Source organism: the organism of the source record quoted next, unplaced genomic scaffold (assembly GCF_019419815.1).
Source record: "Pyrus x bretschneideri cultivar Hongxiangsu unplaced genomic scaffold, Pyrus_bretschneideri_v1 Contig31, whole genome shotgun sequence".
NCBI classification, from domain to species: Eukaryota; Viridiplantae; Streptophyta; class Magnoliopsida; order Rosales; family Rosaceae; genus Pyrus; species Pyrus x bretschneideri.
This window is the reverse complement of record NW_025999624.1, coordinates 4,741,705-4,758,692: the sequence shown is the minus strand read 5'-3', so window position 1 is coordinate 4,758,692 and position 16,988 is coordinate 4,741,705. Positions and strand designations below refer to the sequence as shown.

Genomic DNA, 16,988 nt, shown 5'->3' with positions numbered 1-16,988 from the left:
GAAAAAACAACCTAATAAATTATGTTGGTAAACTGTTTGGCTAAGATTTGGTCCCAACAAATCTAAAAACGTGGTTTGTCACTTGTGGAGTTCCAACTACCAATCACAAAGAGGCAAAATCTCTTTGTTTTTTTTACTTTAGATATTTTTTAAACAACGCTATATTTACATTAAGAAGTGAATGATTTAAGTTAAATTACGCAATAGTCCACCACGATAAATTACTATTGAACTCGTCATCTACGGGTGTCAAAGTTTAGTCAGTATTTATATATGAAGATGAATAAACTGTAACACTAAGCGATGATTTTACGGTAATCAAAAGGAAGAAGAAAGTGTATTTGAGGCCCCACCCCAGGTAGCAATTGGGGCAGAAATAGAAGATCAATCTTTAATTTGGTCACGACACGTAGGCAAACAGAAAGAAAAAAAAAAGAAAAAAAAGAGAGAGAGAATATATGATGACTTGTCCTTGACTTGTCTTGCACGCCAGGTTTTGATTCCATCCCTCTATCACTCATTCATGTCACATGCCTTGCCAGCCCCTAGCCTTTGCCGTTTTGATCAGACCTACCTGCTCTTCTCTCATGGCAGACCAAAAGCTCACCAACGACTAAACTACAGTAATCTTTCTCCCCCATAATTGGGAGAAGCAGCACAAATTTTGCCAACTGGCTACGTAGTACTTAATACTATCGCTATGCGATGTCATTACAGCATATATCCGATCGTTAGATGTTGATAATATTAAGTACTTGTAAGTATTTTAGTCAAATTTCAACGTTAACGTCATTTGCAAGGTTTCAACTGCATTATGTATAATGCGAATTGTATGGTAGATCTTCAATATTACTTCAAATTCAGAAGTGGGAAAAATGAGGGGGACTATATATATCAAATGACCTCGTTTAATGAGTGATATGATATTTGTATTGTCTAACCTAAAGCTACATTGTTTCTAACCATTTGGTCATTTTTCTAATAAAAAATGTCTTGATGTTCGACCCTACGTTCGACCTTTATTCTATCGTTCTAACATGAATATAATATGCTTGACTCTTTACTCGACGTGCTATTTGAGTTTGTAACATGTCCAAAAGATTATGATAAGAGTTTGGTACACTTGATTAAAAATGGTTTGTAGGTGGTTATATTGAAGTCATTTCGTACATTTCTCAACCAAAAGGTTAAAAAATATGTAAGATTGAAAATAGCACCGCAGCCACCCGCAGAGAAAAAATAAGTACATGTTTCTTAGTGGCAACAACTAACAAGCAATCATCACGAACTTTTGCATGCTCCGTTTATAGTTTATTTGTTGAATCATGTGTCTAAAGGGAACCACCCCGCCAATCATAACTTTAAAACTTATAGTGGCCCCTACACCCCCTTTCACATCATGGATGGAGGTCTTCGTCACAAGAAAGAAACAACCAATTCCTTCTCGGACCTCATTACGGTACATGTATCTGCTTATTATAAGGTGTGCAGGATTTGTGGTTAAGCCACACAAAAAGCTAATTATATTAAACTCGCATCGAATTTGTTATCTGCAAGAATCGAATTTAAAATCTCTCAAAAATATCATTAAATTGTGATATTAAATAACGGATAACAATTTTTTCTTGAGTCGTAACGAACCTTATCCGACACTAATTTCCTTTTGGGGTTGAGAGTTAGATGGTTTTGGTGATCCGTCTTCAACCAAATTAATGCCCCTTTTATGTAATGGCAATTCGGTAAACCAACCACTAATTGCAATTCCAACCACAATCTTGGATTTGGATCATTTGGTTCGACTTGTGGAGCCCATGCTTCAAACTCTTTCATGACTCCGATGATCAATGTTTCATCTCACGCATCCTACGATCTACACACATCGCATTCGCATGCTTGCTTTTCTTCTCTTTTTATCATTTTTTTCTTGTCTTGCTCAATAATTGAGTCCCAACACATCATTTTACACGCTTTAACACATTTATTGAATTGTGTAACCAATTAATGTGTATGCGAACAATATATATGGTATCACAAATATGACCCTAGAAATTGAATATAAAATGATAAGTTTAGCCTAGGGTTGTAAGTTGAAATGAAAGAGCTCGAGCTTGTATCGGGTTCGGCTCGAGAAGGAAACAAGACAAGCTTAGTTTGACTCGATTAAGAAACAAGTCAAGCTTGAACATTGGTTCCTTCAGCTCATAAAGTTCGTGAATAATTTGTATTTTTTCATGTTACAGCTTGAAACTAGATTGTAGACTTAAAAATTGCTCGGAAAGAAGATCATGTTTGAGATATTTTAGTTTTTAATTCATTTTTGTGTTAGAGATACCAAATAAAATGAAAACTAAAAATTCGTCTGTATACTATTAGTACTTCGAACTTGGCACATCATAAGTAAAAGAAATACTACTAATTTAAATTGTTATTGAGAAAGGATAAATTCGAACCCAGATACCTGAAAGAAACTAGTCTACTCGAATAAATATGACTACATTTACGTCAATAAAAAAGGGAAAGTGGGATCATTAGTCATTACTTGGGTTGGGTGGGTGGGGGCGAAACACAACAGACTCAGAGAGACATGCGATGCGAGGTATGATTGTGTTAGCATATGACGCGTGACAGCAGATCCCAACCTTCTGTCATCAAACGGACTTGGCGTGTCACTGAAACCACTGCATAAAGCCACGGCAGTCACTCGGGATTTTCTCTCTCCTCATCACCCTTACTAAATACACCAACATCATCCTCTCTCACCTCAACCTAGAGAGAGAGCAGGGAAGAAAAGCACAAGCTGAAGAAGAAGAGCTTCTGAGGAGAGGATCCAGCAATGTCGGTTCTTTGATCCCTCGTTGATTCAATCTTTTTTTATTTTTTGGTTAATTTGTTTTGGTTTTAGCTTTCTCTGATCCGTTTGATACATTCCATCTCATTTTCCGTCGCATTTTCTCGGATTTTCTCTGCTGTCCGGCTTGGTTTTTGCTTGATTTGGTGTGATTAGGGAGCTCTTTCAGATCAATGCCGTCTAATTAGGTAGATTTGGCGGCATTCCTTTCGCGTTTGGTTGCCGAGAAAGTTGATAGGGAAGCACAGGAAATGCGACGATATTATTATTATTATTTCTAATTTTTTGGTGTTTGGATCAAATTATTAGTGATTTTATTTCTTAATTTGTTTCTGTTTCGTAATTAGGAATTTGTTTCTAGCTAATCTGTAAATTAAAACAATCTGGTTGGAATCGGCAGTTTACATTTAGTTGTGGTGATAACCATGCCTTGGTTTCGATAGCGATTCGTTTAGTTTTAGCCATTTATTTTGTGTCTGTCTAAACGAAAAACTATTCCATTAGAGAGTTAAGTTAACCATAAGGAAAATTTCGGCTATAATGACGGGAGGCTTCCTAATTAAGTACAAGCAAACTATATCTGTATTCATTGTTAGTAATGAATTTCTTTTCGTAACTAATTGAGTTTGATTCTTCCCATAGATAGATGTAATGGAGATGAATAATTTCACACATCTGCTTAGATCTACTAATGCCGGTTGAAGTATGAAGCTAAGGGGAGCTATATGAATTTGGAACAATTTCGATTTCATTGTTTCAGCAATCTTGCATTCTTAAACTCTTGATTTATGTGCTCTGTCTGTTAATTCGCAACTCAATTTTTCTCTTGGGAGAGTTTTTGATTGTTCGTTTTGATTTGCAGGAATTTCTGAAAGTGAGAAACTGATTGCATTTTTCGGTTGCCTGTCTGGGATTATTTATATGATATTGGGTGCTAGAATTTGTCAAAAGATCAGGTTTACATCTCTCCCGATTCGTTTTATTTGTGAACCTTATGGTCTCTTCTTCAGTGTAAAATATTCATTTCTTGTATTGTCTTTGTGCCCCTTAGATTACTCGTCTGTCTTGTGGTCGCTGAAAATGAGTTGGAACCCACACATGGAGGTTCATTACACCTACACCAACTGTCCTTATAGCTCAGCGGGTAGCTTTATGGAGTATTTTGAGGGTCTTACCTATGAACATGTGAACTTTATTTTTTCAGGCGATTCGCATGCTCAGGTACTTTACCTTAAATATCTGCGCAAAGGTTTTCTTTTCAACCACTAATCATGGTGATTTGTTTAGTTAGTCTTTAATTATTATGTTTCCAAAATTTAGATCTGTAGGATTGTTGTACATCATCGGAAAGGAGTTTATATGGGTTTCCATAGTAGGATTGCTCATAAGTCATAAGTAGCAAGTTTTTATTTAATTTTATACCATTAATAATGCAAATTTTGAACCTTGGAATGTTTATCTGTATTTTCATCTATTTAAATTTCTTTCAATTTCAATTTCCTTCTCACTTGTAGGAGAGTGCTTACCCAACAATGAATACAAATTATTACAAGTTTGGGTTGTCAGAACCTGGGAATATTACTTCATACTATGATCTTGGGTTTGGTCATGCTTATGAGATCAATGGTCCTGACCCAAGAAGTGGGGAACAAAGAAGGCATTTGCAGAGCGCTTCAACAATGACTAATGAACAGAATGTGGCTGTGAACTCAGAATGGGAAGGAAATGCGAATAATTCTACACGCCACAACCCCAGAGAATGTAAGTTAGTAGTGTTGCTTTTCTCCTTTCTTCTCTTGGGGTGGGGATGGATGCTGCAGGTGGTGAGGAGTTTCATGATTATGCTCTGCGGTTTTCTCTTTTCTGTAAGAAGCCTTGAAGACTGGTAAAAATATTATTTTGAACAAATAAGTGACCATGTATGTTCACTGGCAATAGAGTTTCCACAGTTTATGAAAGTCTAATAGCGTTCTCTATTATTACTATTTTTCCTAAATTGTGGATTAAAACATTACAGGGCCTGGATGAACCAGTGACATAGAGAATAATTAATCTTAGTGGTGACTTATAGAGTTAGATGAATTATATAATACCTCTAGGGAATAAGAAGATAAGAATTACTTGTTTGATTGGTATAAAGTTTGTCATTTTTCGTATTGTTGCCTAAAGGTAGTAGTAGCACCACTGATTGTTACCCAGTGACTGTTTATTATAAACTTACAATGTTTAAGGACTGTGCACTACAGACATGTTTCTAACCAAAGTTGTTGGTGTGGCTGCTATTTACTCCATTTTTATCCTCTTTGCTCCCAATGTCATTTGGTCTGTTCCAAGTCACTTCTATACACTTGAGACTTGAATATTTTCTATCAATCTAAGTATCATCCTTTACATTTCAGGCCCACGGAGACATCAAAATTCCGATGATAACCAGGTATTTATTTCTCCATACTCTGGGTCTTTCTCTAAATGTATGTATATACATATAATTACGAATGCATTCATATATGCGTATGTGCAACAAATGTGCACATGGGCACCTATATTGGAGGCTGAGTAAAATTGATTGGTTTAACATGAATGGAAGTGTTAGATGAGTAAATCATCACAGCCTTGGCAGGCCTCTTCCTGGTTTCCAGTGATAACTTCAAAAATTACCTTAACCAAAGCTTTTATACCTGGAATTTTTCTCTACATCGTTATCATTTTCAAACTTTTTATGTGAAACAAAATGAGCTCAATAGATTACTAAGTTGGAGCATTTTCTGTGAAATATGCAGGTTATTTGGCAAGACAACATTGATCCTGACATCATGAGTTACGAGGTTAGAGCTAATTGCACTTCTCCTCCTGAGAATTTGGATAACACAATTGTATTATAATTTCAAGTAATCCGTCTTATCTATTGAATTGTTGTTTAACATTTCTCTGGATTAGGTATTGTTTAGATTTTATGATAACAAATGGATACACTAGCCATGGTTTATACTGGAACAAATTTAAATTGTGTTTTGTGTATGTTTTCTTGGTGGTTCAGATTTACTTCATTTTTGGGAGGATTGCTTGTGTGCCAAACAATCATTGCACGGCTCCTTTTGTAATTTCTGTTCTTAATGAGGAGATTCTTGCAAATTTCTTAAGTATCTGACTTTCACTTGTCAATGTGACGTTGGATCTGGCTATAGAATTGTATTCATGGTGGGGACCTTACTATATAATTGTTAGTGAGTGAATCTCTAAAGCAGAACAATGTTCTTGAGTTGTGATGGTAGTTTTAGTAGTTGTATGTCTGTAATGTCTTGTGTTGTATGGGAACATCTAGTGCTTACTAAAAACCTTTTATGTGCATGCTTATGATTTTGCTTCTTAACATATATTTAGTATATTGTTACTGACAATGTTCTTTACGTTCAGGAATTACTTGAGTTAGGTGAGACGGTTGGCACTCAAAATCGAGGTCTCTCCCAAGATCAGATCTCGTTGCTTCCAATCTCAAAGTACAAATGCAGCTTTTTCTCGAGAAAGAAATCACGAGACGAGAGGTATACATTGCCCTTATTTTGTTGTTCATTTGATAAAACGTGATTACTCTCTCTCTCTCTGAAGTCCTGTTTTATGGAATCTCTTTTGGTTAGATATAGAAGTGGGAAGTTTAATGTCTACTGATAAGAACAACTTTTTCCCTTGATCAAATCTCAAAGTCCTGGATTTTGCTGTTTACATTAGTAGGGTGTTCTGTGGAGAACATATAGAACACTGATTACTTGTAGTAGGTTGTATGATTTTATGAGTCTCGAATGGTTCTGTTTGCACAAGGATATAAAATGTTGGATCATTTTTTGGTAGGATGTTGAAGTAAATTTTGGACCTGACTTTAGATTTTTCATGTATTGGCACTGTGGAGCGTAAAAGTAGGGATTGGATTTTAGCTCTTCAGCTGCATACTTCAGTGACCTACTTGGTTTTATGCAATTTTGTGGTTTGCTTTGAAAAATATACAGAGACAACAATATTGGATGGGATAGGATTTTGGTAAATTTAATGGTTTCAAATTGATGAATACTCATAATTACATCTTTCTGTGCTTCCTACCGAGAGGCCTTTCATTTCATATGCCATCTGTTGATTGTAAAGGCCATCTATTGTATGAGCAGCTTTCCAAATGTACTTCATATTTACTTGTATTCCCTTGTTGGATGTAGATGTGTGATTTGCCAGATGGAATATAAACGAGGGGACCGGCGGATTGCTCTACCATGCAAACACCTCTATCATGCTGGTTGTGGGACCAGATGGCTTAGCATCAACAAGGCAAGCTGTTGTGGTTAATTTTTTAAGAGGAATATATTGGTGTTTATAACTTATTGGAGTTGTTTTAGCAATGCCTCAATTTTAGCTGACAAGTATTTCTTGTATCAGGCTTGCCCAATATGTTACACTGAGGTTTTTGGTGATGCGTCAAAGCGCGCAAAATAGGAGGCCCGATGAGCTTAAAGAAGAGAGCCTCGAAAAAATTTTCTTCAAATTTGGTTAACAGAGGTGCATGTTTGCTTCTTTTCCACGTTGTTTGTAGAAGCATTGTCTGAGCTATTTTAATAAATGAGAATGTTACGAAGTGAAGGATTCCGATCATTATATCGTGTTGCGGCTCTGTGAGGTGCATGGTGTTTTCAATGAGTTTTATGCATTTGTCATATACATTAGCTTCACAAACTGCTCGTAAATTCCAGAATCGACTCATAACATCAGGTGATTTGGTAATGTTACGCAATTATGGTGGAGTACAAAAATGATCCTGTAAATATGGAAGCTAGTTGCAGTAGGTATAGTTTCCCTTCCTCTTATTTCTGCATGCTACAACTATTCATTTGTATTGTGTTGGGTAGCAACAATGTTTTTGAGTTTCGCTCCATGGAATTGAATGTTATGCAAGGTATATGCCTATTCTCACACTGGATCCCGCCTCGCACTCGCAGGCAGTCATGTTATGCTTATTTTACAACGCGTTATCAGTACAAGAGTCTCTAATGTATATTTTGTTTTCAAATGTGTTTAGAAAGTTGTGCATTAATGTTCTTGATGGAAATGTGTAGAAATTTTTGGACAAGAGTATGTAGCATGTATAAAAGAGTAGCTTATAGAAAACCTTGCTTGGATTAAACGACATGAGAAACTGCACTGAAGGAAAAAAAGACATGCACATAAAAACTCAACCAACAAGGAATGAGAATGTACAAGAAGGAAATGAGGAATCTGTACTTGTGGTAAAGAGTCCGACATGCTCTAAGATATGATTTAGGAATCACCGGTCAAAGTGTTTGAATATGATTAAGAGTTTCAATCATATTCATGTGAATCATATGGACTTGAGAATTCATATTAGGGGATCGACACAGGTTTGTTTAGTGCACTAGTAATGTGGTTAAGAGTAATGAATTATAAAGAGATTGTATGCATTGCAATTCCAACTAAATAGATTTTGTATCATTTTTCTTAGTTTAGGTAAACATGATATAGTACGAGGTGTTGCTCATAGCTTGTGGGAGCCATGCGAATTAACCATAACCAGTTATCATAAAATGAAGAATTTTAGTACTTTTAATACATAATCAATTAATAAGAATTTTAATTGCTCAAAACCTCGCTAGCTAGAATCTAATGGATCACACAATCATAAACTTAAGTTTGGAAAAATCAATGGAGATGAGTAAATTAATTTATCCTTAACCCATTTACGGATGTTTTTCTGGTAAATTTGTTCAAAAAAATAAAATAAAAAGTTTAGTAAAATAAAAGAGCATACAATGCTGAAATGGGCCTTAAATAGTTGTACATGACAATTAGTAACAAAAGGCCCAAATAGACCAATGACAAGACAAAATGCCCCTTCAATCATAGAACCAAAGTAACTTTTGATTCTAACTTTGTCAAATTTTCAAAGTGTTTTCTGTTATGTGCTTCTTTAAGAAGTAAGCATGATTTTGATTCCAATCAGTTCAGTTTTTTGTCGGAATTGAAAACTAAACCAAAATTACTGTTTAAGCTTTTTTTTATCCAACTCAGTACGGGTTCAGTTCCTTTTTTTTTACCTAAAGTTTTTTAATATATCAATCTGAAAATTGGTCATTTGGAACGAAAAGGAAGGAAACAAAGTATAGGAAATATGGAGTGATTATTTGAAGATGGAGACACATATAGAGCTAGCAGAAGTAGAGGGAGGAAAGAAGATTAACAAAAATATGAGTTCTTTGTTTGACTATTCTCAGGGTGGAGTAACAAAAAAAAAAAAAACATAGCATAGCTGAATGGATTGTGTATTTAGTGTTTGGGCCCGAAATCAAGGATTTGGGTCCAGATGAAACGAATCCTAGTGGAATTGAGATTGCTAAAGGATTAGATTTAGGTGTAACTCGGTCGAGTTCTGGATTAATTAGAAATTTTGAAGGATCAGAATGAGTTTTGATAAGATTTGAATTATTCCAAGAATCAAAGACCTATGGTTTATCAGATATGGACTGAATTAAGCATCTAAGGGGACTAGGTTCAAAATCTAGTCCAAGTCGAAGAGGTTGAGACTAGGTAGAGATACAGTCTCGGCAGGAAGGGGGTTTGATGAGATAAGTGCCAAGGAATCATTGTCCTGATAGCATTGTACCACTCAGAAGACTTGGTCATCATGAAATTAACCCTTATAAATACAAGCGGTTTTACAACATAGAGAGGACCTCCAACTCAGCACACAAACAAACACTCTGCATAAAACCTTCTCATATTCTAAGAAAAACTCTAACTGCTTCACTAATCTCTGTAAGCAAAAATTCAGTTTGGTTGAACATCTTTGGAGCTGTAGAATTAGTCAGCCTAGGAGTAATTTCAATTTGGTTAAACAACACCACTTCTATTTCGGTTGATTATTTATCCTAAGTCTCAGCTAATAAAGAGCCTTTGATTCTTTCACCGAAAGATGTCACTTCATCAGTATACCCTGCGAAGTGAGGTGTTCTATAAGCAGTTGCTCATAAGTGCATTTCAGAGTTAAGCATTTAGACGACTAAACCACTTTTACCGTAAATACACTCACCTCCTTTGAGTATCTTCTGTCCCTACTGATGAATCGATTTTATACTATATATTTTCTCCTATTCTTGGTATATTTTGGCGAGATTTTGATGCTTTATTATGTATTTTCGATGTAGGACGTGTGAATCCATTTTGACCATAAAGTCATTAGACGGTGAAATTTTTGAGTGATTCCAATTATAGAGGATTTGTGAGTATGTCAAGAAGGTTGTATCAAAATTTCATAATTTTTTTCCCAAAGCATCTGATCGTGGCAAATTGATTTGTGCCCAGCACGTGGTGCTGGTAGATTGAGTTACAGAATTTATTTGCGACTTTTGGGCTGGAAGATGATGGAGTTTGGACTTGGGTCCCTTTTGAAACTTGAAGAGGAGGTTCTTATCAATTCAAGTCATTTTGGAGCCCTGAAGATCTAGAAACGTAGCTATTTCTCTGATGGGCAGATTTCCTAATCATATTTGGATTGTATTTTTAAGTTATCCTTTAGCTATTATATTTCCTAGTTTTTAAAAATCATTTTCTACTAAGGATTTTAATTTGTAGTAGTATAAATAAGGTTTTTTAGCCATTAAAGTTCTATACGCCACATTGAGAGAACTTAGTAAAGCTTTGGAGAATTTCAGACTTTTTACCTACAATGTGTTTTCAATCATTTTTCTAGTTAATGACATCTTCTTTAGTTTTTATTATGATTTTGCGTAACTAGTCCTTTTTCTCGAACGAGGCCATGAGCCTTAGAATGAATATGTGATTTTATTAATTTACTTATGAATGGATGCATGCTTGCTTTGAATTATTAATCACCGTGTTTAAACTATCAAATTGTCTTAATGATTCACGACCATTAGGGTATTTAAACAAGTAATTTGATGCAATTTATGTTGGAAACTTGGAACATCACCCTGAAATTGAGGAGGGCTTCTTGTGATTAGCAATTATAAGTTCCCTTAAGGCGAACATCACGCTCTTAGGGGTTGCATGGCTTTTCAAAGGGTTTTCACAAAACTTAATGAGTCTTGCATGTATATGTTTGATCTGAACATCAAACATGTTGCGTTAGATATATATTTTCACTTGAACATCACGAGGAAAATATGCACTAGGAAAATCTAACCTTTAAAGCATGTATGTGGAAATTCATAAATAAATAGTAAAATTGCATAGGATTGTTAATGGTGACGGTGGAATCCTAGTGCTTCAATTGATTTTCAAAACCATTTTCTTTTAGTAAATTTTACTATGCCAATTATTTAATTGTTTTTATTTAAAATTTGTTTTTGTGATTTTAAATTTCAAAATCAACCTTTTCGAAACTTTGTTTCAAATAATTAGTAAGGATTTGTTTAAATACAAATGATTCGTTCAATCCTTATGGAGAATGACATTACTTGAGTTGTTTATACTACAACTACCTTATTCTCTTGCAAGTATTTTAAAATGTTTTTATCTTTACTTTTGCAGGTGGTAAAAATCCTATTACCTACAACTTGATTCCTATTCGACACACTTATATTTTAATAAACATAGTTGATGAGGCCGAACCCGATGCAGAAGGTCATGAACTTAGTAGTGAATTGCAAAACCTTTTCTTCAGGTTTTAGAACCCAAGGCCAAGAGTATTCCTTCTTATGCCGAAGTCAATCGCTGCAGAAGTCAGCATGCGCTTTCGGTACCGCACCACCACATTCATCTCATTCGCCCAACTGAGCTCAGTAGCGAATCGGCACACCCACATCAACAACCATCCACAGAAGGACGTTGTGAGCTCGTTAGTTACTTAGCCTGCGCTCCTCATAGGTTATGAAATTTCTAGGGTCAATAGTTGGTCAGCCCAAGTAAGTCTTTTAATTAAATCCTCTATCCCAGCATCAAACTTGAGCAAAGGCTTTATCTTGCCATTCTTATTATAATTTCATTAATACTTCCGTTCTGAATGATACACAAATTGTCTTTATATATTACAAGAGTGGTGTAGATAGTTTTAGAACAAAAATTCACCAAGCTCAAACATCTTGCAAATACCAAAATCATGCCTCGGCGAATCGAGCTGGGTGAGGTCGGTTGTCGAGACGGCGGGAGGAAACTCACAGGGGTGGCAGCGAGGCGGGCGAGGTCGACATCGAGAAGCGACGACGTCGCGGTGAGCTGGGTGACTTCAATGTCGAGAGGAAGCTTGCAAGGGTGACTAAGTTGAGAGCAGTTCCAGCGTTGATAGCCTCCCCTGAGCTATAGGCAACTCAATCCCCTTAGTGAACAATAACTGCTCAAGGCATTAAAGCAATTAATAGGTGATGGAGCCTTGGTCAAGTGAGGCATGTTATTTGAATCTGTTCACCACTCTTCTAAAGTAACATTAAGCACGCCCTACGCCCCTCGGGTTAGTAAGGGTGCACCACCCTTACGAGTGGGGTAGCAAATAATTTCTTTTATATATATATATATGTATTTTTTTTTTTAATTTTAATTAATTTTTTTTTATTTTTTTAATAGTAGATGACGTCATGGTGACGTAAACCTTGCGTCACTCCACCTAGGGGCTAGGCCTATTGATTTTTGCCTAGGTGACCAACTGGATTCCCCTGGAGCCCAGTGAATTGAATTGGGCTGGAGGTAAGGGTGGGCATAAAAATGGTGGAACTACGAACCGAATCAAACTGCGACAAAATAAATCGTAAAAAACTGTGATGACAAAAAAAATCAACATAGGTTCAAAAATTGAACCAAACCGTTCATATCGGTTCCGATTCTGGTTTTCATGTTGGTAGAACAACTTAGAACCGAATCGAATCATGAATATAAATAATTAATTAAATTTAATAACTGATACAGGTGTCACTAAATAAGTGGTGAAAACCAAACAGGTTTAACCTAGTGCGACAACATATCTCAATTAGGTCATTCACTTGCATAGTTCACCTATTGAGATAAGGCACATATTTGAAAAAAGGAGGTCATTTTCTCTCCTAGAATTCCAAATTTGACATTTAGGTTTTGATTTCATCTCTTTCTTGGAATAAAATGATCTTAATGTGTTCAGTTACATCTTGCTTTTTTCTTTCCCTTTTTCTTGGGTATTTTTTTAATCTCTTGATAAGTCCCTTTTAAGTTTAAATTATTGTATTCGTATTAACATTCTTACTGCATAGTGGATGTATTTGTACGTAATTTGTATTATAAATGTATATGTACATTTGAATTATGTTTCCTTTTTTATTTGCTTGGTGTCAAGGACATTTGCATTTTGATTTAGTATTTCAAAAGGATATTTTTTGTTTGTAACTTTGTATAACCATTTTAGAAGTCGTATTTGAATGCAAGCATGCAAAAACACAAGAAAAAAAAAATCAAGTAAACTTTGAATACCATTTTGATTTGGTACTCAAATGATTTAGTATTCAGAATCGTAAACTAGCATGAACTGAACCAAAACCGGTTTAAACCGAACGGAAACCAGTTTAAAAAGAATCGTATGGTTTTCGTAATAAATTTAAATGGAACCGTCCCGAACCAAACCGTTGATATTTTTTATTTCGGTTACGGTTTGAGGGTAGAACCACACCAAACCGCAGTGTGCCCACCCCTAGTTAGAGGAGTTTTTTTTTTTTTTTTTTTTTTTTTGGGGGTGGGGGTGTGGAGGGGATTTCACACCCAATCCCCTAGGAGATTGAACACGCTGGAACGGCTTTGAGGAGTGAGTGAGTCGATGAGAGTGAGATGGCACAGAAGAAAACCAAGGACATGAGCGGCGTAGGGTTATAAGCAGACAAAAAATGACATCATTTTCGAGTTATACAAAACCAAAAAACGACGCCAATTTAGGTGCTACTTCGGTTTCCGAAAACCGAAACCAAACCAAACAATTTTGGTTCGGTTTGATTTTTTTTTAGTTCAATTGTTTTCGTTTGTAGTTCAATATTCTATTCGGTTTTCGGTTTTCCAAACCCACTCCTATTAAGAAGTACTTTTAAATGCTTACCAAATGCAGTTCGAGTCTTCTATAAAATTTTCTACATATTTATAACAAAGAAACTTTCAAGACAAGCACTTATGAAGATAAGTACTTCATACAAAGCTCATGAAGCAAATCAAAGACAAAAGGCAAACAACAAAGAATTTTTAATCTATAATATTTGCTTTTTTGGAAGCTCATAGTCTAATGCTTCCAAGGTCCCCAAAAACAACATAACTAGTCATGAATTTAATCAGCGAAGTCGGTAACAAAAATTCTTATGCAAATTAGTCAACTAGTTATATTAGGGGTCAGTATAAAATAAAAAAATAATAAAAAATAATAAAAAACCAGCTATGCACTATATGTACTTATATAGTCAATTTACTAAATTTCTTTGTTGTCGGTGCCATTCTGTAGCAGTCAGATTATTTTACTAAATATTGGATTAAGAAGATATTACAGAAAATTAGTAATGTGGAGTAATGCTGACCCAGCATATACGGTTACGAACAAACAAGAAAATGAACACCGGCAGGCTTCAGCCTTTGACTTTCGACTCTTCCTTGCATTGACCACCACATTCCTAATTGATAATAATGGATTGCATGTTACCTTGTTAATATAATTCAGACTTAAGAGAGGTACATTTATCTTTAAAAATTATTTTTGTCGGCTTGTAAGTGGGTCGTTTAACACTACAATTTAGTGGTATGTTTTTTCATTAATAAGTGAAAATTTTTTAGTTTGATTCCTGTAAATGATGAGTTCAAATCAAACTATTATGTCTAATTCATTATGTGTTAACTCATTTCACCTTTTAATGTAAAGATACTGTTTAATAAAAAATAAAAACTGTATTTGTGCAGCTGCGTTCCAGCTCCTTTACCTACTCTGATGTCATGCAATAAGCATACAAACTTGGGATCCATGTAACATTTTGCCTTTTGCCCGTTCTTCGCCGAGATGCCACTTACATTTAACTATAATAAAAATTAGGAATTGTTATTAGTACTTTAAAAATCTTATTTAGCATTCTAAACTTTCTATAATTAGAAAAAAAAATACACTTGTGAGGAGTGTAGAATGAGATTTTTAGAGTGTTAATAACAGTTCCCTAAAAATTAATCTAACAGTATTGCAGCAGAGTGAGGATCCTCGTCGGATTCTCTTTGTGAGGATTCCGGGATCTTCAAATCACATCCGTTCATCGTATATTATGCGGTTAGAAATCATTATAAATTTTTATATTTAAAATTAAATATAAATAATACTAGACGAAAATTGATTACATAATGCATAATGAACGAATGTGTTAGAGGATTCCCGAGGATCCTCTCTCATTGCAGCCAAAGACAGTTATGTTATTTGTGTCAAAGTTACTATAAAATAAATAGGCAAAAGAGACAAATTTATATATGTAATAGTTATATATAATAAAACGAATATGATATTCAATTTTAAATTTTATTTTCCAACGCGTACGCAACAAGCTTCCTAACCTGAAACGCGGGTTGTCTTTCTTCCCAATCTTTTACATACTAATTTTGTCTTAGAGCTGCTGTCTAAAATTATGGATTTGGTTTCACTTGTTTAATTTACTAGACTAGGATTTTGTGAGATCATCCGATCAAGGAATTGCAGAGATATAGACATGGATTATTTTTTGCTGACCTGCAGAAAATGTGTATGGATTTAAGCCGGATCCTTTTCCAGAGAAATCTAACGATCCCGTGATCGTAATCGTTCATCATACATCGTACATCGTGCGGTCAAAAATCATTTTAAAATTTAAAATTAAATATAAATAGTACATAACGAAAATTGATCGCACAGTGTATGATGAACGATCACGATCACAAAATCTCTAAGATCTTTAGGAAAAGAATCCGGAATTTAAGGTCAAAGAATAAATGAGGAATAATTAGAAAATGCCCCCATATAACTGGAATATTGTACGCATAATTACAAAATAAACACTTGGATATATACTGGGAATGCCGTACTTCTGATGATGAAAATATGAGTAATACTGTTATTACCCTGTTATTCTACCATAATTTCTATGTTACTCTATGTGGCAGTTTACTTGGACATACCACATCTTTAGTTTTAGTTTTATTATATACTAGCCTCTCTGCACGCACTAGCGTGCGTGCGAGAGATATTTTTGCATCACGGGCGCTACGCGCCCCAAAGATGTGTTGTTTTAGATATTCTTATATTTCTTAAGTGATTATTTTATAAAATGTGTTTGTGTCCATCACAACAATTTCTTATTATTTTCAATTTTTTATTATGTTCAATCATCTAACTTAGTCTTTTTGCACCTACCCATTGTACCCAAAAATGAAATTTATGAATTGTACACTAACCAATCCACCTTTTTTTTCTTTTTTTTTTCTGCTTGCTAATTATTATGGTGTCTTTTTTTTTTGTTTGGCTGATAGAATTTGATTTCACGAAATGAGCTATGCTTGATCATTATTATGACTTTGGTAATTAAGTTACTCAGTCTAGTTAGAATTTTGTTATCTCCATCAGTACCATTTTACCCTTATATATTGTACAGAAGATCAAGAGTTAGGTTCCTTAATTATGGGCAATATTTTTTTATTATGGTGGACAAAAAGGTATTATGGGCAATATTTGGCGTCATTCGAGCAGGTTGGCAGATCATTTGTTCAATGGTTGTGTGAATGGGATAGTTGATGCAGTTAGAGGAGTGAGTACATAATTATGGGTGTGCCATTTTGGGTTGGGACTGAGATGTTCAACATTAGAGCATGGGCCAGGCTACGTAGTTCCAATTGCTTGAGTTGAAGAAAGGTTGATGAGATAATGGTGTTACCGTACAATCATCCCATCATTCCAAAGTGATAATGGTGTTATCGCATGCCATATTGTCATATTGCCACATTTGTTGAATAATTTAGGAGCATATATTCCATCCAATTTGCACATATGTGAGTAATCTCTCATACATTTTTTACTATTTTTTCTTTAAAACAACAACGAAGATAAAATGGGAAACATATACTATTTATAAATAAAAAAATTTGAAAATATGACATGTAATTTGATTTCTAAATACATATTGACAACACTTAA

At 34.9% G+C, this 16,988-nt stretch overlaps 1 protein-coding gene across 2 annotated transcripts; it reads left to right on the top strand.

Moving 5' to 3' along the window:
- The first annotated feature begins 2,627 nt into the window (after positions 1-2,627).
- Positions 2,628-7,480, top strand: LOC103963908 (E3 ubiquitin-protein ligase BIG BROTHER). 2 transcript variants are annotated; one of them, XM_048590207.1, is made up of 10 exons: positions 2,628-2,835; positions 3,005-3,036; positions 3,711-3,804; positions 3,900-4,069; positions 4,363-4,609; positions 5,248-5,282; positions 5,629-5,673; positions 6,263-6,390; positions 7,051-7,159; positions 7,268-7,480. In XM_048590207.1, the coding sequence occupies exons 4-10, from the start codon at positions 3,929-3,931 to the stop codon at positions 7,322-7,324; spliced, it is 762 nt and encodes a 253-aa protein (XP_048446164.1). In that variant the 5' UTR covers positions 2,628-2,835; positions 3,005-3,036; positions 3,711-3,804; positions 3,900-3,928; the 3' UTR covers positions 7,325-7,480. The 2 variants fall into 2 exon arrangements, with proteins under 2 accessions (XP_048446164.1, XP_009375062.2); XM_009376787.3 differs by lacking the exon at positions 3,005-3,036 and having other exon boundaries at positions 2,629-2,835.
- Positions 7,481-16,988: the final 9,508 nt, after the last annotated feature.